The sequence below is a fragment of the Lissotriton helveticus genome, chromosome 8, assembly GCF_964261635.1.
Source record: "Lissotriton helveticus chromosome 8, aLisHel1.1, whole genome shotgun sequence".
NCBI lineage: Eukaryota > Metazoa > Chordata > Amphibia > Caudata > Salamandridae > Lissotriton > Lissotriton helveticus.
Window position 1 is genome coordinate 731,009,429 of NC_136069.1, and position 24,148 is coordinate 731,033,576.

The window sequence follows — 24,148 nt, forward strand, 5'->3', positions numbered from 1 at the left end:
TTGGGGTTTCTCGGCATCGGGAATCGCCGCCAACGCATTAGCCACCTGAAAGTTCACTGCATCCCCCTTGACATTAGCCAGAATGAGATCGCGAACTATTTCAAAGGAGCCACACAGGCGCATACCCAATTCAACCGCAGCCTCCGGTCCGTGATCGTCTTGAACACGTTTAATGATCGTCGACAGGACAACCATAGACGAAGTGCCATAACATCTCGCGTAGACTGCCGCAAATGTTCTACCCCAGGTCACACAGTCATCAGCAAGTTCAGGAGCCAAATCCTTAGGTAAACTAATTGTTAAAAGCCTGTGCTTATCACCAGGAGTTGTATTAGGAAAGACTGCTTCCAGCTGGTCAATTTCCCGGCAAGCCAGAAAGGAAAATCATCCTTTTCCTGGGAACGCTTGCCCATCACAGCATTGACCATCACAGGACTGAGCTTCAATCCGCCCTGTCCGGCCGGAAGCGCCGCACCACCCGGGGGCCCACCCGGAAGACGACGACCTATGTATTGTACCAAGGCACGAATCACGGCAATAGAGACAACATGTAGTCTACGAACTTCCGCCAGGGTACAATTGCCGTGTTGAGGATGAGGAGTAAATCCACCCAAAATAGGCCAATTTGCGCCTGGAATGGACAAAGGACCTAACCTCGGAGCGGTCAAAGAATGGGGTAGGGCGCCACCAAACCAAACTCGATGCTGCCAATGATCAATAGGAACTTCATGTGCTCTGTACGGTGTATATTCATTTGGCACTGGTGAGGGAGTGTAATTGTGGAACAAACCAGAGTTAGCGTCCACAGCCGGAAACGTCACCCACGAATAGAACAGTTCGTATCGGTAAGCAGCATCCGCACTCAACACCATTATCACAGCCAAGCCCTCCAAGGGTACTTGGTAAGTCTGCAAATGATTGCGCACCGCAACTCGACTATGCTGTGGAATGTCCACTGGTTGAGCCATGACGGCACAGGAACGTAGAAAAACAAAGTAAACTTTGTAGCACAACTGGGTAGTAATTCAAGGAAACCGTTTTATAAAGATTCAAGCTTGAAAAGACCTATTCCAAAAATAGGTAGGTTTTCCGACACCGCCGTTTTCAGGAAAACGACAATGAAGGGGTTAAGGATTGAATGATATACTACTCGAGTGTCATGATATAAGACCGACAACGTTGGGCGCAATGTAGCGGGAATTCCGTTCTCCTACAGAACTGTGCACAGAGATCTGGTGAGCAACGAACAGATACTGTCGTAGTTAACTCTCACCCACTCTTTAGACCTAGACGGCTTGTGACACCGCCGTTCTTTTCTCTTCACCAGATTTTTTCCGGTGTGAAGAAAACCCGCCCCACCGACCTATGAAGTGAAGTCAATTGCACTTTCACGTAATTACAAACAGCTTTTTGTTTTCCTTCCTCCGCGATATTCCCCCACGTCCCTTGTGCGAGTAGTGTGGTTTTAATTTGATGATTGTTTTTAGAATTGCACAATTCCTTGAAAAACCGAGTATGGTGATCGTGATATTTCATTAAATTACACTGTGTTGAAATAGTTATATAAACACAGTTGTAGACGCGTCTTTTTGACGCCCTCTAAAGTGGTTTGTTTGTGAGAGTGAAGAGGGAACTCCCTTCTGTAACCCGACCAAAATATACAAATTAACCCTATTTGAAATAATTTCATAAAAAAAGAGAATGATACTCTTGAAGAGCACATAATTTGGTGGTGTGTGACAAAATAATTTGTGGTGGATAAAGGAACCCATGCATTTTTTCATGTCTATGATTATATGTTTGGCCCTGTTTCTCTGTCTTTATTCCACAGATTACAACATCCTGGAAATACCAGGGTATTCCGGTAAACAACCGTGAGTCTTTTCTTTTTCCAGTACACTGAGGTTAGGGTACGCCTTAGCGTGCGTATACCGCCCAGTGTTATAGTTTGGTCCTGAAGAAAGCTCGGCTAAAGAGGCCGCTACGAGCAGAAACATGTCGACCATATGAACTAAAAAACAGGACCGTTTGACTCAAATTTATTGTCAAACCTGTCCGCCAAACCTTTTAACATTGTGCATGCTTCAACCTTTATTAAAACTGAGTATAGGTTGGAACACGCACCTTTTTATTCTGACACTTTAAACTCACTATCACTTTTTGCACTGCTTTTATTCTAGTCACCAGCTCCACTGCAGTCGCAGGTGTAGCAGCACACCGGGCATGCACTTGGCATACCCGGTGAACAACCCGATGATGAAGCATGTCACCCAATAGTTGGGTGAGTGAGGGTTTTATAAAAAATCACTGTGATTCTTTTTCTTTCCTTTTACACACCCACGTGCTTCTTCTACGTCTCATCCTGTTATGTTTGAGTCACTCCTTTGTTGTTTAACTGAACTCACAGAGATCTGGAACCTCAGTGAATTAGGGTGGCCCAAAACTCACCTCAGTACCCAAAATCCCCTTACCGAGCTAGCTACAGTGTCTCATTGGTCATAAGAACTTCCTAATGTTTAGACAGACCAGAACATGAACTTAGAATACCTCAGGTATCGTGGAACACATGAACACTCTTTCGTTATGCAATCATTTCAAACCAGAACGTGGAGTAAAAGAGGACACGTGCATATTTGAAATATTTATTTACTAATGCAGGGTTCTCAAACGCAGTATCTTATATAATACAAGCAAACATATTATAAGAAACAAAGTTATCAGCATAGTTACTAGTTCATAGAAAGCAAATGGTGAAAGCATACTGAAATGCTAGCAACACCCAATTCTTACCTTCCCTAACTAGCATAGTATATTAATATCTATGAAGGTCTCTTTGGGTTTTAGCAGGGCGGGCCCATACCTCAAAATCTCAGTGGCAGAGGATCACATCATCTTCCACCAGCTCTCTGCATGTGAAGCACCATCAAGTGTGTGTTTGTGTACTCTCAGCAAAGCAATATAAAACTCGCGTAAAGCCAGATTTTGGCAGCAGCTGCATTCATGTTATGTCTAGAAAGGTGCGAAGATCAGACCTTACAACAACACTGTGTCGAGTTATCCTGGGAAGCTTCAGCACTCACTGTGCAGACATATTTTACCAAACAAAGCTGATATCAGAGCGGGCCCATACCTCAAAATCTCAGTGGCAGAGGATCACATCATCTTCCACCAGCTCTCTGCATGTGAAGCACCATCAAGTGTGTGTTTGTGTACTCTCAGCAAAGCAATATAAAACTCGCGTAAAGCCGGATTTTGGCAGCAGCTGCATTCATGTTATGTCTAGAAAGGTGCGAAGATCAGACCTTACAACAACATTGTGTAGAGTTATCCTGGGAAGCTTCAGCACTCACTGTGCAGACATATTTTACCAAACAAAGCTGATATCAGAGCAATAACATATTATTCTCATGTAAATCACAACGCTCTTCTAGGTTGAAAGCTAAAATAACAATTATGTGTCGTGCGCAAAAGCTGCAAAAGGAAAAATGGCGTTTAAACATTTTAATAAGCTCATGCTAACTTTACACGGTATATAGGTAGGCTGTATCTATATGACACCACCACCACCACGTCCACCACCATGTCCACCACCACCACGTCCACCACACCTACCTCCACCACCATGTCCACCACCAACACCACCACCACCACCAAATCCACCACCACCATGTCCACCACCACCACCAAATCCACCTCCACCACAATGCCCACCTCCACCACAATGCCCACCTCCACCACTAATACGTCCACCACCACCACCATGTCCACCACCACCGCATCCAGCACCACCGCATCCAGCATCACCACGTCCACCACCAACACCACGTCCACCACCAACACCACGTCCACCACCAACACCACGTCCACCACCAACACCACGTCCACCACCAACACCACGTCCACCACCACCATGTCCACCACCACCACCACGTCCACCACCCATGACGGGTAAACTGTCACTGGCAGGCAGGGGCAATAGGAGTGTCAACCCCGGCTGTACATGGGACATTTAAGGATGCATTAGGTGCGAGAAGATGGGAATAGGTGCTAGAAGTATTACACCAGACACAAGATACATTTTGAAGAGGCGCAATGTCACAGGGGCTCCTGTAAAAGCACTCACAGCATCTCTACCTCACAGTGACATACCTGCACGAGCCACTCACTCAAAACAAGCATTGGCATAGCCAATAGGTCTAGCCTTTGGAACCTTATAAGTGTTTAGCCATGCAACACTTGATGTTGTTGCACCAAGGATATTGTGTTGGATAACTAAACAGTTATAAGGTCCCAAAGGCGAGACTTATTGGCTATGCCAATGCTTGTTCTTTTTGACTCAAGTGATATGTGAGCGGCATTGGAAGACTTTGAACCCAAGACCTAGTTGTAAGCTACATAAATGTGCTGTTGCTTCGTTTCATCGCTCAAACCTTAGAGACGGAAGTTGAGGCAGTAGATGCTCAGACTTCCCATTGGTCTCTTCTCTTATGCACATTTCCAACCCTTGATGATTTTCAGGCTGCTCATATGGATTCAGAAGAAGAAAAGGAAGCAATTATGAAAGTTCATTTCTGGAAGCATATGAAGATGTTTTTTATCCTTCAAATTGTTAACTGTACTGAAACTGTTTCTGCATTTATTACATTGTTCTGGGGGGATCTGCATAAAATTACCACTTTTAACTTGGAGGTTCAGAATGTTGAGCTTCAATGTTTACAACTTCCTCCTGACAAGACAAAATCAATTTAGGAGTCCCACAGGGTGCACTAAGAAATCTTATGGACAGCACTCTTTTGTGTCATGCTCCCAGAATTTCAATGCAATTCCTTTGAGCTGTGAGGCAGGACTTCTATTACAGTTCTTTCAGGATGGGTAAGCGTTGGGTCCAGCAGAATCCACTCTCTTGGTGCAGGCATTTAAGTATTTAAGTAACCATTGGGAGAATTAGCTTTTATTAAGGGCTGGGTTATCATCTGCTGAGTGGCTTCTTCACTTCCCTGTCTGATGTGGGTCTTAGGTTCCTTACTGTGGTATACAATTTTCTAGTGGCAATTATGGCAGCCACAAGAATATAACAATTAGGTTCATTTATGGCTTATTCCCCTTTCTATGTGTTTTCTCTCAGAGAATATGGGATTACTGTTTGGCCTGCATTTGTACCAACGGTCATACTTTCCATTCCTCAGAAATATGAATGAATCCTACCTTAATTTCGCCAATCCACAAGAACCACGGAGAAGGAGAATGGCATCTGTCAGGTGTGAACAATAACTGTGAGCATTTACCTGTGAATATGATTACCGTCTAGATTCTTACTGATCTGTTTCTTCCTAGGGAAATTGGATCTATTTTGATTCACTGAATGAAATCTCTGATTTCCATAGACTATGGCTCACTGGGTGCTGTTTTACGGGTGCAAATAATTGATCAACTCAAAGGATGGTGGCATCCATTATGGATACCTGTAGGGTCGTGGCCAGGGTAGCTCCTACATCTGTTTTCTCTTTCTCTACAGATTTGACACAAGGGATAAGGGTTTCATAGCATTTTAGGCAGAGTGCTTTTTGCTACACTCCCCGAGAGATGCGCTCCTATTGCACTTTTCTCTCCAGTAAAACTACAAACTGCATAATTTTCATGAGTTGGTGTCCTTTAGGGGATTGTGATTAAGACATATTGCTATGGCATCTGAAGACTCAGATGAAAAGGGCCCGAGGATAAAACTGGAAACAGCTTGGCAGTAATCTTCATTACTCAAATTTCCCTTTTTTTGTCATTGTACTTATAATACTTTGGAACATCCTCCCATGTACCTTTTCCCTAGATCCTGGTATTAAGCTTGGTGTCGGGTGAGACCTATACATTTGGCACCCACCTGAAAAGGAGATTGGCCTAACAGAGATTACTGGTAATTAAGTAGATCATTCTATAGAAGATAGCACAGCTGAACACATTATTCAATTACAAAGGCTAACACATTATTCCAATCCAATCACTGATTTCGCACATGTATGGAATAAAGGTGGCATTGCCCACTCTTCCTCAGTCACGAGAAATGCTTACTTTTCTTCTATCACAGTCTGACCATTACTTTTTGTTTCTTCTACGATAATTTTCTCTTCTTCTGGAAGGAGTACTTGAGGAGCAGATTCCTTACGAGAGCCTAGTGAACAAAATGAAAATTATAAATTACTAAACTGCAGTGCATACAACTTCAATCTGAATAAAACAAGCAATTAATTATTAATCAATGGACTATGGCTTTGTTCACCCAGATGTGAATGTTTTAGTCCATGCTTGATTTTGTTTGTGGTGGCAAATGTATTTGAGGTTACAAGTAGCCAAAAACATTAAGTGACTACAGTAACTTCAGCAACATGACTGCACTAAACTTTCCACATTGGAAATGATGGTGTCAAAACAATGCAAACGCACAATCTTTATCTGTCAAAAGTCACCTACATGCACAAAGAATATTTTATAAGCACAGTACTAAGTCAGTGTCAATGTTTCTATTGATAGGAGTACCACTACTTTCCAATACTTACCTATCACTGCACTGATGATTTCTGTAGAAGACTGGCCGCTGAGGTTTTACCTCCCAGAAGAAAGGTATTTTATCAAAGAGGGTTCTACATGGATTAGCCCACCAAGTTGGTGGAGAAAATGCAGTAAATCTTATTATAACAACTTATCAGCCTGATTACTATATAAAACACCATTTAAGGAAGCATGGGTAGTTCCTGTTTTTTATGCGGGAATCGTTTTTCTTCCTTTGCACTGGCAAATCCAACAAAGAGCTTATCGTTCACCCGGTGCTCCTTCCTCCTGTAAATCTAGAACCTAAAGGCCTGCTTCGGATTGAAGATGTGTAGTCTCTCCTCCACCTTAGAGAGTTGTGGCAGTGAAAAAATGGGGGGTGGGGGGCATGATGGACTGCCCCATATGAAAAGGACTTTAACTTTGAGGAAGGAGCGCTGGTGTGTTTGATTCATGGTTTGCTATTCGTACGAGTTCTTCCACACCACACTAGAGCCGATACCTAGCCAAATTACAACTTAGGACTCTGTCTTTGTTGGTCATTTAAACAGATCTAATTATTCAAATCGGGTCAATTTCTCTCGCCCCACAGGGAATTAGGCATCTTAGTGGACCACAGATTTCACAAATGAAATTAGCCCAGAGGATGTTCTCAAGTACTTAACACTATAGAGACCGAAACGTCAACACTTTTCAACTACTCTTTTGCAATTTACTGATCATTCTACAGCTCATGGATATGTTTTTCTGGTTGTTTTTTGAGAGTGGAGGTGACATACATCTGTCTCATACGAATGTATTGTACCAGACGTGTGTCTGGTTGCTTTACTCTGCACCCCTACTATTGTAGGTTATTCTGTATTATACATACATTGAATACAATAGATTTATTTTTGTATGCTTGTTTTCCATTCATTTCCCCCCCCATGATTGATTTGGTTTATCCAATTTAATTGCTTTGCTATTTGCTTTAACAAGGTTAAACACTTGATTTTGCTGATTTCTTATGATTTGATTCAATGTGTCGTATATGATAGCTGCCTAAATATCTGGACCAAGCATACTGTTTTATGAATTACCCCCTTCATGGCCATTGACTTCAGCTGATTCAGTAAATTTTGTTACCCAAGCTTGCAAGTGGTTATTGGGTCTCAGTCCGAAGTAACAAAACATCAGAGAAAAAGATGATCTCTCGTAGCTTAAAAGACAATGCTTGAAATTCAGAGTAGTTGAAGGGATGGCATTGAGAAAAATCGTCTTGAGGGTCAAAAGTCACAGAGTGCAAATGTGCTTAGGCTAAAACAGCACATACATCAAAAAGGTGAGGACCAAATTATGGTCACACTACAACATGAAAAATGGAGCAGGGAAAACAATTATGAAAGCCCTTTTTAGAAAAACATCACAAGGAACAACCTGAATAAAGAGGGTTGCGCAATTAAACAAATGAATCCCAGATCAGAACCCTTTAACTGTACCAACAGCATAGCCTTGGGTGACCAGAGGCAAAACAAACAAAACGTCAAAGAATTTATCTGATAAGGTTCAATCCATCTGTCTTAAAACTACGTGATGAACTTAGACCAGCGTCCAAAGTATATGGACTTCATGAATGGGTGGCTAGCAGTAAAAATCATCCATTGCCTCTGTGCTTGTGGTCAGTAAGAAGACACCTGCCGAGTTCATACAGTCAGATGTACAGAGAACCCTACCAGTGACTGACTGCCAGGGAGGTTCTTTGTGGGCTTAGTCACCACTATAGCTTCAGAGCCCCTAGACAGAGGATGGAGAACCCCACTCTGCCTTGCTTTCTACACTACCACATGGCAGCTAAGTTGCCTGTCAGGACTTGGATGGTCAGTCCTTCATGGAAGGCAAAATGGCCTTGAAGGTTAAATGTATGGCGCGCAGCTATAGAAGGCTGATACGGTACACTGCTCTACTGGAGACCAGAGGCATCCAATTTCCATCTCAACCAGGTGACTTTCTCCCCATACCAGAGATGAAGCATCAGACACTACAGTGAGCTCTGGATAGGGTAGGCATAACAGTTTGCCACACGGTAGGTTGGTATTCACCATCTACTACGGAGGTTCTTGGGTTGTGCCTTGCAATATGCGTATGATGTCCGAGAAGCACCCCTTGTGTTGGGTGCTTTGCAGGTGAAAGTTCCACTGCGGAGGCTGCATGTACCAACTTGAGGCATTAGTGGTATCTACGAGGACAGGAGACCAAGAAGCCTCAGAAGCATCAGGAATGGAAACAAGGAAACACGAAAAAGCGAGCTAATAGTCCTGGATTTGTTAGAGTTGCAAAGTCCATCAAAGCCCCATGCCCAAGACAGTCCACATAATATGAATCCTCTGCACAGGCTAAATAAGGAATTTTGGCTCATCAATAGAAAACTTCTGGTGAACAGCAATGAAAGTCATTTCCAAGTAAACATGAATGGACCAGGCCTGCCTTTAGCAGCCAATTGTAGAGGTACAGGTATACATGAATATCCAGGCTAAAAAGATGAGCTGTAACCAATGATATCGCTTTTGTGAACACCCACGATGCACCGCTAAGGTCAAAGTACAAGACCGTAAACTGAAAGTTCTCTGATCTGTCAACAAACCAATGAAATGCCTGTGACATAGCAGATCAGTACAAGAAAGTATGCCTCCTGCGAGTGCAAGAAAACAATCTAATCTCCAGGATCCAGGATCCAAAGCCACTAGGGCCTGAGCCAACATCAGCATTTTTAACATGGCCTTCCTGAAGAAGGCGTTCCAAAGCACGAGGTCCAATAGCAGCCTCAAACGCTCATTGGGGACCAAGAAGTTCAGAGAGTAGAATCCTGTGTCCCTCTTTACCACCAACTTAATTGCAGCCCTGGCAGCGTCTGGACTTCTCTTTCGAGAATAGCAGCATGCTGATGCCTTACCACATACTGGTGGAATATGAGGAGGGTGAACAAAAATGGGAGGGCACTACCAAACCAAACGATTTGAAGGACCCCATTGTCCAAAATAACTGCATGCCTGCCAGGCAGGGAAGTTTCGATTCTACCCCTTACAAGTCCCATATGACCCTTAGAAGAGAATCTACAATTTTGCAGTTGCTGCCACTTGTGAGAAGGATAAAGATCGCGGCACATGCTGGTGTCACGCCCTCTGCCACAATATCTCCATATGGAACCATGTATAGCTGGACAGGCTGCTTTTGCGAGTAGGGAAGGCCCTAACGTAGTCCCATGAAATGTGCTGTAGACCAGCTATCCTTAAAGTGCTCCAACAATGAATCTGTCTTAGCATCAAAGAGCCTGGCCCCGTCACAAGGCATTACCATCGATGATGCCTGGGCGTCCCTGGTAGCATGCACCCAAGCTGGTCATCTAATAATAAAGCTAGAGCTTATTGCAAGGCTGACAGTCCGTAGTGTCCACACTGGCTTTAAGGATGTATTTGGCCACGTTCTGATCACTGTGTTGTTTGAGCAAATGGAGCTTGAAAGACTTCATGTAGCGAGTGGAAGATCTCTTTTGATGTGCATGTGGCACAAGTGGCAACAGAGTTCAACAAACATAGGGCCAAACTGTACAAATAAAAAACTCTTGCCTACAGTGCCAATCTTCTTGTATTTTTTGTCTGTAGGAGCAGTGGAGAAAGCATTAAGGTTCACCTTGCATGCCGAAGCCTGAACGAATAGACTCTCCCGAGTCAGATGTAGTGTCATGAAGGACAGGTTCCAGAGGCAGATCTGTGGCACTGACCAATCAAATTACTCAAACGTGGTGCTGAACAAAGGATGCACCGGGAGCCATAAGACCTCAGTCAGGGCCTTGTTAAATAGCAGTAATGGCTTAGTAGTTACCAGGTTGCAAAATGTCAGTCAGTCAGTTTGCGTCCACAGTGGGCACATGTATATTCAACACCTTTGCAGTCTTGTGAATAAACACTGCAAACAACACGCTCTCCTCAGCAAGGATATCTAAAAGAGAGTTCTATTCCGTTTCAGCGAAAGTGCTTAAATCACTAGCATTCTGAAGGGTGGGGCCGACCTGCATCAGTATAGTGAGGTGGTAGTAAATTGTTAACCACATTGTCATCTTTTTGTTGGGATCCTGTTGAGGCCCCTGAATCACACTGGAGGCAGAACCAAAAATGAGGTGGCATCAAGGCAAAGGAACGTCAGAGGAAGCCTCCCAGGTTAAAGGTTGTGTTTTAGTTCGTTCACAGGGAAACATAGGTCGAGATCTGACTGAAGTCAGCACAGGATCCGACACAGGAATTGAAGCAGAGTATAGAACTGGCACCCCTGGATCCATGTCTGAGGGAAGTGTGACCTGTGGCTGATGTGGCAATGCGCATCCTGCCACTGACTGAGGCCAAAAGGGTCAGTTGGGGCCAGGTGATGAGCTCTGGTAGAATTCCAAAAGTAGACTGATGGATCTGTGAGCCGAAGACATGCTAGAGGGCCCCTGATCTGTCTGGAACAACAGCAGCATTGCAAAGGCATCAATCTGCAGCAGAGCGTATAATGGTTTGACAAATTAGGGGAGCATCAGCTCCATTCTCGAAACAGAGCCCGCACTGGAGCTTTCAAGTGCCGACTGAATTACTTCTTCCTCGAGTGGGAACAGCAAAACTGAGTCCAGCCAGCATGTACTTCCTGAGCTTGAATTGAGGCATGCGTTTCGACTTTGTCTTGGACGCACAAGAAGACGGTAACCAGGATTGAGCTGGAGATATCAAACAGAACTTGGCAACACTGAGCTTGCTAACCGCTCCCAGATTGCCTTCAATGGCATCAGAGGACATTTGTTGCAGGCAGATGAGTCACATTTGGAGCCAAGGAACCAAAGACAGATGTCTGTTTTTGAGAGGCATAGCAAAGCTTAAAACTGTGGTTTTAGGGGGAAGACATCTCTGCAAAGTGCCAAAAAGAGCATTTTTAGAATAAAAGCATCAACAACAAAAAAAGCTGGGAAAAAGAGCTCCAGGTCCACATTGAAGGGACCTGCGGGGTAAGAAAGTAATTGAGGAAAAGAAGACATCACGCAGGATTGCAAGATGAAATTGAATCATCTCACGGTGGTGGCACCATGAAGTTACTTGCTGAGGTAAGACAGCCGCTGACTATGCTGGTGGGGCAGTGCTGCAGCAGAGCCGGTGGGGCAGTGCTGCAGCAGAGCCGGTGGGGCAGTGCTGCAGCAGAGCCGGTGGGACAGAACTGCCACAGAGCCCATAGCATCAATTTTCTTGTATTCCCTCGATGATGGAGCAGGTGGAAATATGTTTGGATTAACTTAACTAGTAGAGGCTTGAACCACAGGGTTCTCAGGCATAGGGTGCAGCATTAAGAAAGTTGGTGCACAGGTGCAAGTCTGTGCACCAACACAATAGGTAAACTCACTCTCAGAGGTGAGCAGGGTCTCGACCACGGAGGCGTAGGAGCTCAGACAAGGCTTCATTAAATAAAAGCAAGGGTTTCAAAGCTGATGGCAAAGGAAGAAAGATCTTGGTCAGATGTTTAGCCTTAGATTCTAGTGTGGGGAACTGTAAATCCAATAACTCTGTGCCTCTATGTGCCACGGCCGTAGAAGAGACACTTTCTTCTGCTGAGGGTCTCAAAGCTAATTAGATTTGGTTTCCGATGTGTCTGAGCCACTGTCATTTTGCACTTTAAAATAAAAGTCAGCATCAGTGTATCGAGGAGAGAGGAAGGTGTGTGGCTTCTTATAGTCGTTTTCATTATGAGGAACATTCTCAAGTCCTTGAACAGCATCAGTTAGAACAAAAGAGCGGCTCCATGCTACTGAAATACTGCCAAGGTAAAGGGACAGGCAAAGAGTCATTCTTATCTTTAGGTGTCCATTGGTAATCGAGCAAATCAACATGGGATGCATCCTAGCTGATGTCGACTTTAGATCCACCAATGGAGTCGGAGCAGATTCTGGAACGAGTGGCTCAGGTGCATGACCCAGCACTGAAATGTGAACAGCCTGCAGAGAAGGGGGAAGGGGTTGAGGCATGGAGGTGGAACAGGGTCGTCTGTCAGTGCAGAGGAAAGACCCACAAGGGGAATACAAACTTGAAGCCCTGACTAAACCGTAGGGCCCTAAGGCTTGCAAGAGGGATCTGTAACAGTTTGGTATGGTTGCAGCATGGCCGCCTTAAAGACTGGATTCTGCTCTGGAGTGGACAAGGGTCCAGGGAACTTGGGGTGCATCTGCTCCAGAACTAGAATTTGGTTTGAATTAAGACTATGAAACTGGAATTGCCTCCTAGAAGCATCAAACATGGACTTCTTCCCAAAGCGGAAACATCGAGAAGGGGAAGAGCCTCACTTGGTCTTTTCATATTTTCTATTGGACTTGTCTTTCTACTTCGTCCCTGACCTATTCGAAGATGGTAAACGGGAACAGGACCAATATCACACCTTTAAGCATGAACGGGTTTGCTTCTTCTGTTTGGCAAAACTAAGTGCAGATTCATGCAGCTTGCAGCCTTAAAATGCATTAAGGAGCATTTGTTGCATGACTGGGATTGCGGCTTGGTGCAGAGACACCAAAAGCAGATGTGCAAGTTCTTGACAGACATTTTACAGCACAACTTAAACCATGACATTTTGGTAGGAGACATCTAAGCAAACTGTCAAAGGTTTTGACATAACTTTCTTAAAAAGAACTGAAAACGGTTGAGGAGCTTCAGATCCGCCTGAAAAGGAGAGAAAACAGAGTAATGGAAATCAGTGCATAGGGCTGGTGCCTGTATGTGGCACTGTGTCATCTTATCCAGAGGCAGGACAGAACTGCGTCAGAGGCAGATGTCGCCTCTTGCTGGTACACACAAGCTACTGCATACAGTTTTCCAAGTCCAGTCTGGTACCTAAGGAGATTCACAATGTAAGGAATCTGTAGTTAGAAGTATCAATCAGAAAGAGAGAAATAAAAACTAATATTTTTGGTCACAGTCCTTGCAGCATGTGTTGCTGCATCAGGCTCTCATTACCAACTTCACGTTTTATTACTGGCTATGGGCAGGGCTCACAGATACAGAACTGTTAATAGTGGGTCTTGTATTGAGCTGTCAACTGCGGATTTGGTAGGACACACCTTCAATACACATTAAGCTTCTTGATGAGCGAATAGTCAAGAGTTTAATCCTGCCTCAAGCCTTGCATTGTGCAGCCAAAGCAGATGGTAATGACGAGAGGTTTCCCCAGCACACATAGGTATGCTTCCTTTGACCGCAAATTCTCATTTTGTACAGATGGGGTCAGTTAGGCACAGTTAACTCACATAAGGTTGCCACAAGATGAAACCGTGGGTTAATCCGCTGAGCATCAGTCACAAGTTGGGTTTACTCTAACACCTCTTACCTTGCACTGCTATTGCCAGAGTATCAGCCAACAGTAATGTTGCAGGGAGAAAGTGTTCTCCCAAAAGCACTGCCACTGGCTGGGCCTCAGAGTATAGCAGCAGAACTCCCAATTACTCCTACCCACCATGTGTTGCTACAAATGAGAAAGCCAGAATCAGTGGAGCAAGTGACATGCTATGACAGTTAAGCGTATGTGTGATTCCCCTGCATCCACTCCTGCAATAAGGCAAGTGTCTCTGACATCTGTTTGCCAACCTTAGTGCCAGCAAGCTGAAAAGCTATCTCTTCAGTTTGTCTTTTTAGCAGCAGATGGTTTGAGAGCTTTACATGCTTGTATAGTGGAATACAAGCAATTTGCACTGCTTTGTAAAGATGTGCCACATTGTCCTTGTATGTTTCTGTACTTTTAGCCTATTGAGCTGCCAATCGTGAAAGCTTACTAAGAGTTCTTTAATTTACTCCACTGTGAGACATCAGAAGGGCACGCAAAGCTCACCTTTTTGCAAATGTGGCTGCTGCCCCTCTATTCAATACTAACAGTGATTGTGGAGCATTCTGTAATTAGGAGCATAAGCCATTTTAGCTGTTCCCCTTGTGAATGCAGTGTGGGCAGGGTGGATGCTTATTGGCAGTAGCTTGTAAAAGTCTGTTCAGACACACCCACGGGGGTCCTTGCCTTCACCATGTCTGGGACATGAATGAAAGATTCCTGCAGTGAATGTAACTTATACAGGATTATTGTGTGAATGGAATATGTGGTGCTGTAGTCCACTGTGTTTCACATTTGTCTGCTGCACAGGTTGGTGGTCATCATTTGTTAGGGCTAGTAGCGCCATTTTGGACATGCCTGACTGCACATAGCCATCACCAGTTTCCCTCCATGAAACTAATTAAGCATTATCTAGCCCATGTAATTCGACGTAGCAGACATGCCCCTCCAGAAAGAAATCTAATCCTCCCCCTTTATAGCCATGACCAAAACCACGTAAGGCAGCCAAAACTGGTAACAGGAGGAAAAGCAGAGCAGGAAGCCTGTGAATTTGTGCTCTAAAACATAAACAGTGATAGCCCAGGATTGCAAGTGCACCCAGCTCTTTGAAAAGGTCTTGGTTTACCTAACATGCCAGGATTGAGCACCAGAGGAAGAACAGTCCTGGCCACCTCAGATTATCTGGTTCAACATTTCAACTCAGCACCAAGGATGTCCGGGCAGCTGCATCATGAGATTAGAAGATGCAAGAGCCACAAGTGAAACTTTTGCTCGGGTTGGTTTGAATTTAGCCTGCACGTTCACCTAGCTCCTTGGCCTGTTGAGAGAAAAGTCTCATCTGTCGGACTCTGAAGTTGCTATGCATCTGCCAGGAGGAAGTGACTCGGCCCAAAGCATGAGTGTCAAGGCCAAGCTTACGCTAAGGATATGCATAAGGGGACATCTTGAGGAAAAGGAGTGTGCCCAGGAGACCCAAGTCTCCACAACCCAACCACACCAGGATCAAGGGACACCCCATTAATTTCTTAAGTTAAGAAGGGTGCGCCTACTTGTCTCCAAACATGGGAGGATTATACCTCCCTCTTTTGTTGCTACTATGGGAAGTCAAAACTTTAGATCTGTATTCTCATACTGTGGGAACCAGTCTCAAGAGAAGGTCTTGAATCTGATTAAGTGTGAACCATGATCCTAGCCCTGAAGTTACATGAGATGTTGCTGGTTAATGTTTCCTTCAATTGGAGGGAGTGACATTCACATCTTAATCTATGTATCTAGCAATTTTGAATCTAAAAAAGCACCTTCAAAGCAGACAACTGACCTAGGCTTGATTAACATGACAACAATACTGTTTGTCCCATGTTTAGTTGAGAATGTATGCCTGGTGAACAAGTTACTTACCTTCGGTAACGTACTATCTACAGATTCCTTAACTTTGAATTCTCCCCAGGCATCAGACTGGATCCGGAATTTTTCAGCATTACCTCTGAGCCCCGGGTGATGGCGTCGTATGGCTCCGTGATGATGCTGAATCCCGTCACGACATCAATGCAGCCATACAAGTCCCGGGGGGTCAGTCTCTTCTGTGAAACCTTACGAGCCAGAATGCGGAGCCACTATAGAAACAGTGTGCCAAAAATATCAAAAAACCTTCGAAATATTAATAAAGAAGTAACATCAAATGGTATGTTAATACCAGACAAGGAATTTAAAGAAAGTTCCCAAAAAGTCAACGAAGCGCCCTAGTATATAACCAGCATGCAAAAGAAAATACCTTACATTCTACAGACCTTTCACCAAATATAATGAATAGTATGGTTATACTGAAACAAAACCTTTAAAACAAGACCTAGCTGTTTGTTGAATCACACCATCACGTGAGATCGTGCCAGTGCAATAAAAGGTACGATAATACCAGACAAAGACTTTCAAAGAAAGAACTAAATGAATCAACACTTCTCACTGGGGTTTAATCCAGTGTAAAAGAGAAAACTCCCCCCACTCTACCGACCACTCACCATTGAAAATGGATGGTATGGCAGCATCTAAACAATACCTATGTGGCAAGACCAAGTGGTCTGTTGAGTCCCTTTCCTAGAGGGTGTTTGCAGAGTGGGGAGGCAGAGTATTAAGGAATCTGCAGCTAGACTGTGTCTCTACCAGATAATATGCTACCGAAGTCAAGTAACTTGTTCATTTGACAGAGACATCTATCCGCAGATTTCTTAACTTTGAATTAAATACCATAACTATAACCACCCAGAGGAGGATCTGTGAACTAATTCTACAAAGTCTCTCAAAGAGAACCAATTGGTCATAACCAACAACCGACCAAATATAGTAATAGAAGAAAAAGAGCCTGGGCTGTAATAAAGACTGTGGCAATGACCACAGACAATATGAATAAGAAAACCCTGCAGGCATGAAAGAACCGGGCCTTAAGGGGAACAGGATAAAACCCCAAGCAAGAACATCAGACAGCAGTCAGACATTAGTAAATAACCCCTAGAAGGGCCAAGGACAAAACGAATGACATGCAACCACATTCTCTATATCAATAAAGAAATATCTGAAGACCTGTCCAGAAAGAAGGACTTCCAGAACTCATTCCCATTAAAACCAACATTAATGAGCCATTATTGCAAGGCCTGGAGACACAATTTATGTACCAAGAAATTTGGCCGATAGTCTATCCCTGGAACAAAATATATTCTTTAGACAAAATGACCACCCATAGGTTTACATAATGATAGTAAAGACGTGAAGATGACAAACAAACAGATTTAAATTAGTTATATTTTATCAGGTTTCGCACAACAAAATTAAGAGTGAAAGGTCTCGCCATAAAATCTTTCGAGTGAAAACCCGTTTTTTTATGAGAAGGGGTGCTTGTGCTACATAATAGGTGCGAGCAGTAGTGCCTAGAATTTGCACCACCCCCAGGCCCAACAAATGTTAATTTGGAGTAGTTACATAGGTTGCGCTGAGTTCAACGCGGCCAAATTGCTGATCGATGTATGGCAGCAACCATTTCTCAATTTTTTTAATATGTGATTGAGAGAATAATTTTAAAGTATTTCAGCCCTTAATGAATGCATGTTTAACACGCACCACAATTGAATAGTGCGAATGGTCTGATAAAGCAACTACATGGTATGCGTCAGACTTACGTATTGTGGTGGTGGATGTAATTAATGGTCCCCCTACATCTCTCTTTTCTTGAGGTACAGAAGTCATATGCATGAAGAGTCTGCGTTATTGAACTACCGACTATGGTAAGCGAGACTTCAGTCTGATATCCAGAATTATCTAGAAAATTATTAGGGGACGCACAGTGACTAGATCCATGTGTCTCCATAGATGACCGCTGGAACCAGAGTATACTGCCAGTGAACCAGTGGAGGTCTGGGTTTGTGCCCCATACTACAGACGGGCACCCCAGAGGTGAGTAGAGTAGTAAGTCAAGTCATGCTCTTTGACTCACAAACCAAAAGCAAATTCTGACCCCATCTTAATTAATTCAACAGGCGACATCAGTCTTATTCAACCACAATCCCCTAGTCCTGATGAAGACCCGTTGTGACCCACGAATTAGGCGTCATTAGGGTCGAAACGTCGACGGTTAAAGAAGTCTGTGGACCAACACGGAATATTCCATAAACAATTGCTAACTTCAGTGTCCCATGGGAATATTTCCGATTGAATACTGCTTTGGCCGCTTTTAAACCCCAATTGCTCGTTCACTTGTACATATTTCACTGTTTACAATTTCACTGCACGATAAATCACTGCACTATTATGTCACTGTCACTTTACTCTGATGCGCCGTTGTTGTAGAAATTATAAATGTGTATATTTAATGCAGGGTTACTATGAATGACAATGAATTCATAAAATAATAGTTTTGTAACCTATTGGTTGTTCTGGATTTGCCTATTCTTATTCATTTCTTTGGTAAATTGAAGGTAAATTGATACTGCTGATAAAGTAATTAATGAAATGATACATGAAAGCTAGAAGGAATTCTGTTGCCCAACAGAACCGTTGTTGATACTGTGTAGAATTTGCACCACAGCGTTCAGGTGCAAGCTGAAAAAAACGCACAACTTTTCGAAGTAGAAGCCGGCTTGCCCCCGACACATAACTGGAGATGGAGTGGGGGTCGGTAAAAGGATAGGAATTCGACCCTGAGAGCCATCAAGCTCTCTTAGCGGGGACTGTACTGTGGTGTAGGCTAGACACCTATTTTTGCAGATTGGACCGCAACAAATTGAAGGTGCTTTTAAAAACATGCACTATGTCAGCGGCACAGACTGATTTTCATATCAAGTTGTATCGTTTGATAACAATTAGAAGGTTTTGAAATAAACTATCAATATTATAGCAATGAACTTACCTCAATTGCTGTAATTAACACTAATATTTAGTGTGTAGCAATTTGGCGATAACTGTTTTCTAATTACCTATTACAGACTTGAACTGGGTTGTAATAAAATCAGTGGGGAAAGTATCTCTTCTATTTTCAACAAAATCATACATAAGTGGAGAAAACAAAAATGGCTGCTAACTGGATTGAGAAAGGCTAACCGAGCCGAAATGTGTCTCCATGGGCTGATTTTCTGTGCTGCAAATAACATCTATTCAGGGTTCATTGATGCTTTCTGGCTCAATAAAGGAAGTGATCCAGACTTCGAGTGCAAACCCGTTTTTGTATAAGAAGGGGTGTTTGTGCTATATAACAAGCGTGAGCAGCGGCACCTAGAATTTGCACCACTTGCAAAACCGCACAACTTTTATATATATATATATATATATATATATATATATATATATATATATATATATATATATATAAAGTTGTGTGGTTTTGTTAGCATGCTCCTGAACGCAAGTGGTGCAAATTCTAGGTGCCGCTGTCGATATATATATATATATATATATATATATAAAATCCTTCAGTTTAACGAAAAATGACAGCACTCAAAAGTCTTTCGTCCAAGTGCAAGTTTTATTTGGCAGACCCCCTGCCCCCTTGACAAAAAAAATAAATAAAAAAAAAATATATATATATAAGTTGTTTGCTGCGCCGACCTACGAATTTCTTTCCTCATCTCTGACGAAGGTCACAGAAGTGACCGAAATGCATTGGAATTAATAAGAACGTGCTGTTTGCAAATTAAAACTGGTAAAATCGGATGGAGTGGCGACTCATTCCTCTCCCGTGTGGAGGGGGTTGTTGTAATATATATATATATATATATATATCTATATATATATATATATATATATACACACATATATTCACACACACATATATGCGCACACTTACTTATACCCCATATACACAATAGCTAAGCGGAACTGAAAAACTCGCCGATCTCCTCCACACAATATATTTTCAAAACGAATATTGCATCAACAATAAAATACTGTAGGCGACTTGCTTAAAGATAATGTTGCCTGTCAAAAGTATCTGAAAAAGTTGGTACTACCTAAAAGTTCACACTTGCTCCTTCGAGAAGCAACAAATCATATGTTCACACCATGATCTCTCATGGACAGTAAAGTACAGTGAATAACAGATGCATACTAGAGAAGGAACAAATGCCGTCATGGAGACCGGTAACATCTAACCTCCAGACAGAACAATGCATGCTAAGAACATCGCAGGAAAATAAAGAAGAGCTTTTAAGAAAGTCTAATATTCTCCTACAATAAATGGAATGGCCAAAAACAGCCTGAAGGTAAACGTTTTTCAGACACTGCCTCTCAGGTAACTTTAGACAGAGTTCACATAAACACCATGTCCCAAAATTGAACACAGAAACTACATATACCCTCCAATAAAGGAGGAAACCAAGAGTGTGAGTATTCGAAAGAATACAAAACAGTCTTTGAGCTTGCCAGCACAATGCTTCTATAAAGTGGAGCACCCACAATAAACAAACAACATAAACTCTGTATTCCTTCTCCTATCACAGAGGTGTCTTAATGCTGCATCAGGCCGGAGCCCCAAAGAGATGGGCACCATCAAATGGCATGTCGACCAAAGTTGACTGCATAGCCTCTGAAAAACCTGAAGCTTCCAACCAAGCAAGACGTTGTTGCGCCACCACAGATGCCAGGGCTCAAGCCACAGAACCTGTAGTGTCCATGCCACACCTAATTTTAAGCTTAGCTGGCTGTTGACCACCTCAAGCCACCAACCTCATAACAGAGGTTATCCGGAAGACATTGCAACATATTCTGTGAAGAATCCCACCAAGCATGGGAAAAACGTCCCAGCACACACGAAGCGTTAGTGAATCTCAAGACATAGCTGGCAGAAGCAAAGATGGGTTTGCCACAAGCACCTTGACTCCTAGAATCCTTATTCACTGAAATCTAAGGTGCAGAATCCGCATCATGTGAAGATGTTGCAGCCTGAGCCACCAGGCTACGAGTGGGAGGATGTCTATGGAGACAAACTTGGTCCCCAGATGGAGGCAAGTGTCTGCGAGAGATATCCTGATCCACGGAGACCTTGGATTCAGGCTTGGACAAAATTCCTAATAAAATATGAAACAGGGCCTCACTGTACGGAAGAACAGGCTCTTTCCCAGTCTGTCCTTGGTAAAGGACCTCAATCAGAGGGTCAATAGACCTCTGCACTGTAGGTAGCGACAAGACCAAAACTATAGCCACTTTTCTCAGCATATCTGCGAAGGTGGAATTTGCCTCCCTAGCAAGACTATGTGGAAGAAAGTTACCCCGAAGCTGGTGAAGATTCCAGCTCACTAGCCTCACTAAGAGCAGAAATCCAGCTCTACTCCACCTGAGAAGTAATAGTATCATAAATAGGCTGAAAAAGCCCCATCTCAGCCGACACAAGGTGACTTACAGAAGTCTCCTCCTGAGAATGAACGAACAGCACATTCCCCTCAGTCTGTGCTGTTGACTGCATTCGACGCTGAGACGGTGAAGCCCTGGAGATGAGGTGTAAAGAGTTATAATTCTCCCTCATCTGGGCCATCGACGGCCCGGCTCTCAGAAAGATGGGAAGACGCGGTGCGGAGTCGCATAAGGCCTCTTTACCGTTGTGCAGGAGGAGCCTTGGGAGATGGAGTCTCCAAGCAATTAAACCGGAGGATGCCACGACTTCATCAGCTTCATACCTTTTTAAAAAAAAAATATTTTTTATTTTATATGAACATAACAATCGGGGCAGCGATACATACAGTTAGTACATCATACAGTGGGGGTAGCTTCCTACCTTTTGATGTCTCTGGTGAATGAGGTCCTCTGGACCCGTTCTGACTTATTGATCGTCCCAGAGAACGGACCTCCTTCTGGGATGAAAACAGAGGCCAGGAAGTCTCCGAAGATCACGACATACGCGCCTCAAGCAACTTCATACGGCGCTCTTTAAGCGCCTTCGGCTTCAGCTTTTGGCAGTAACCAAATTTTGCCTACTACAGTACTCACAAGGCTTAAAGCCTGAAGACATGGAGTAAAAAGACACACTGTTCCCACCAACAAAAAACTGATGAAGGAAGCCAAAAACAGCCTGAGGAACCTCTTCTACAGATCCGTGTAGCAGCAACAAAAAAAAAAAAGAAACTGAAATCAGTGCGCTGGAGGGGACTTATATGGCCCCACTGACGTCATGACCGGAGTCGACATCATCACGGAGCAGTACAGCGCCATTCCCAACAAGCAGAGATACTGCTGAAAAAATTCTGGATCCAGTCTGACGCCTGGGAACAATTCAAAGTTAAGGAATCTGCAGTTAGATGTCGCTATCAGAGACTTCTTTACACAGTAGCTTGTGTTTATCATAGTTGGAATGAGAAGCTCACTAAAGTCTTTATCACAGTAAAGGGTTTCTACGAACATTGTATCTTGATCCCTTTGCTTTCAATATTTTTACTAATGGGCTTGATGCTATCTTATAGGCAATTTAAAGTGACGTCTGAAAATTGGACCTTGATCAAGTTCCTGTGTTGCTCTCCGTTGACGATGAAGACCAATGTGTATGTACCAACAAAGGACTTAAGCTACTATTGGCAGAGTATCAAAAACTCTGCAAGGAGTCTAAACTTCCAATTCAAGTGGAATAAATCCAAGATTTTGGTTGTGAATCCAAAAGAAAGGTGAAAAAGAGGTTGCCTCTAAGTGGAATTACTTTAGTTTAGGTCACAGGACTTGATTATTTGGGCATATAGCTACATTAAAGTAATTTTCTTTTGATATGAAGTGACTAGACATTCAAGTTACTAATTTATCTACAGAGTTATACTGTTTTTTGTCTCTAAATCCACACCACATCCTACAGTAACCCACTATCCTGAGAGTCAGGTTCTCCCAAAACAAAGTACTGGATAATTCCATTTTGGTGAAAATATCGTAGATCACCAGCAGCAACTTTTAGTGCACTGTAAACTCAGGCTGCCGTGCTACTGCACAAAAAGTACATAGGTGGTCGGCTGTAGGTTACGAACAGGATAAAATGGCAGAATGGTTTTATTGCCTTTTCAGTATTATTATGGCTTATTGAGGGGATATGTTTAACAGCATTTTTGAAATTTGTTTATGCGGTTTATTAAGTATGATTTTGTTTGTTTACCCTCTGAAGCTTGAATTGTTTCTGGCATTATTGCACTTTAGTTAAATAAAAATAAAAAACAATGAACAAGTACAAAAAAAAAAACATCTGCGAACCGTCATGATTGCTCTGATGTGGGCCAGCAGCTAACCCTGGGTAAGCTGGGAACTGCTGACACGCCCACTATCGAAGGGAGGACTGGGAGCTCCTGATTTCGAACTTTATGAGCTGAGCGCGCAACCACAGTTTCTTCACCTTTGGGTACATCCCATCCCGTTTCAGCCACATGTGGCCATTGAAAGTGACGTGGCTGATCCAAACCACCTACATGTGGCTGTTTATCAACCCTATCTTAGAAACGCAAACAAAATAAATACAGTTTAAACCCTTCGCTGGGCCTCGGAGGGCCTGGGGAGGAGGACAGGTACCACACTGCTCTATGCACCCTCCACACTGCTTGCGTTTCACCCACACTTCCTCTTCCTACATGACACGGATGCCATCGCACATGCTTGCAAAATGGGCATCTCTACGCTGGGTGACCTATATACACAGGACATGTTTTTAGGCCTGCCAACATGTCAAGATGTTAGACAGGCACCGATCCTGGACTTACTCCTCTATTATCAATTCTGAGCTACCTGCAAAACAATACATCCTACGTTACCAGCTCATCCAGTTATTATGCAACCGTTAGAACAATTATTAACCACACCGACCTCTCGTAAATTGGTCACCAGGGTCTATACTCTCATGCATACAAACACTCTATGGGTTGCCCCAAAGGCCCCGGACAGTGGAAAAACGAGTTGATTCATCTGCCCACAGATGAACAATGGGCGTTTTGTTGCTCGCAATTAAGATATTTATCCCCTAACTACAAGCTGAGACTTATACATTTTAAATGTTTTCCGCCCCGATACTATCGCACCCCCTTACAGCTATTCAAGTTGAAGCTAAGACCTAATTTGCGCTGCTGGAAGTGCAAGCGTGAAGCTGCCACCTTCCTACACATTGCGTCGGATTGCCTGGTCGTATCTGGTTTCTGGGGGGAGGTATATGGTGCCATGCAGGTCATCACAGGACTGCCACTGGTATGCTCCATATTAGTTGCGCTGCTAGGCTACGTAGAGGAGACACCACCTGAGTCACGCCGCCTCACAGCTA

General features: G+C 43.4%; 1 protein-coding gene across 4 annotated transcripts in view; it reads right to left on the reverse strand.

Annotated features, from left to right (window-relative positions):
• Window positions 1-24,148, reverse strand: part of ARHGEF7 (Rho guanine nucleotide exchange factor 7) — a 951,496-nt gene that overhangs the window by 83,781 nt on the left and 843,567 nt on the right. For all 4 annotated transcript variants that reach the window (XM_078657529.1, XM_078657531.1, XM_078657528.1 and 1 more), the window contains one exon: window positions 6,064-6,163. In XM_078657529.1, the coding sequence (XP_078513655.1) occupies window positions 6,064-6,163 (100 nt within the window). The remainder of the gene's footprint in view (window positions 1-6,063; window positions 6,164-24,148) is intronic.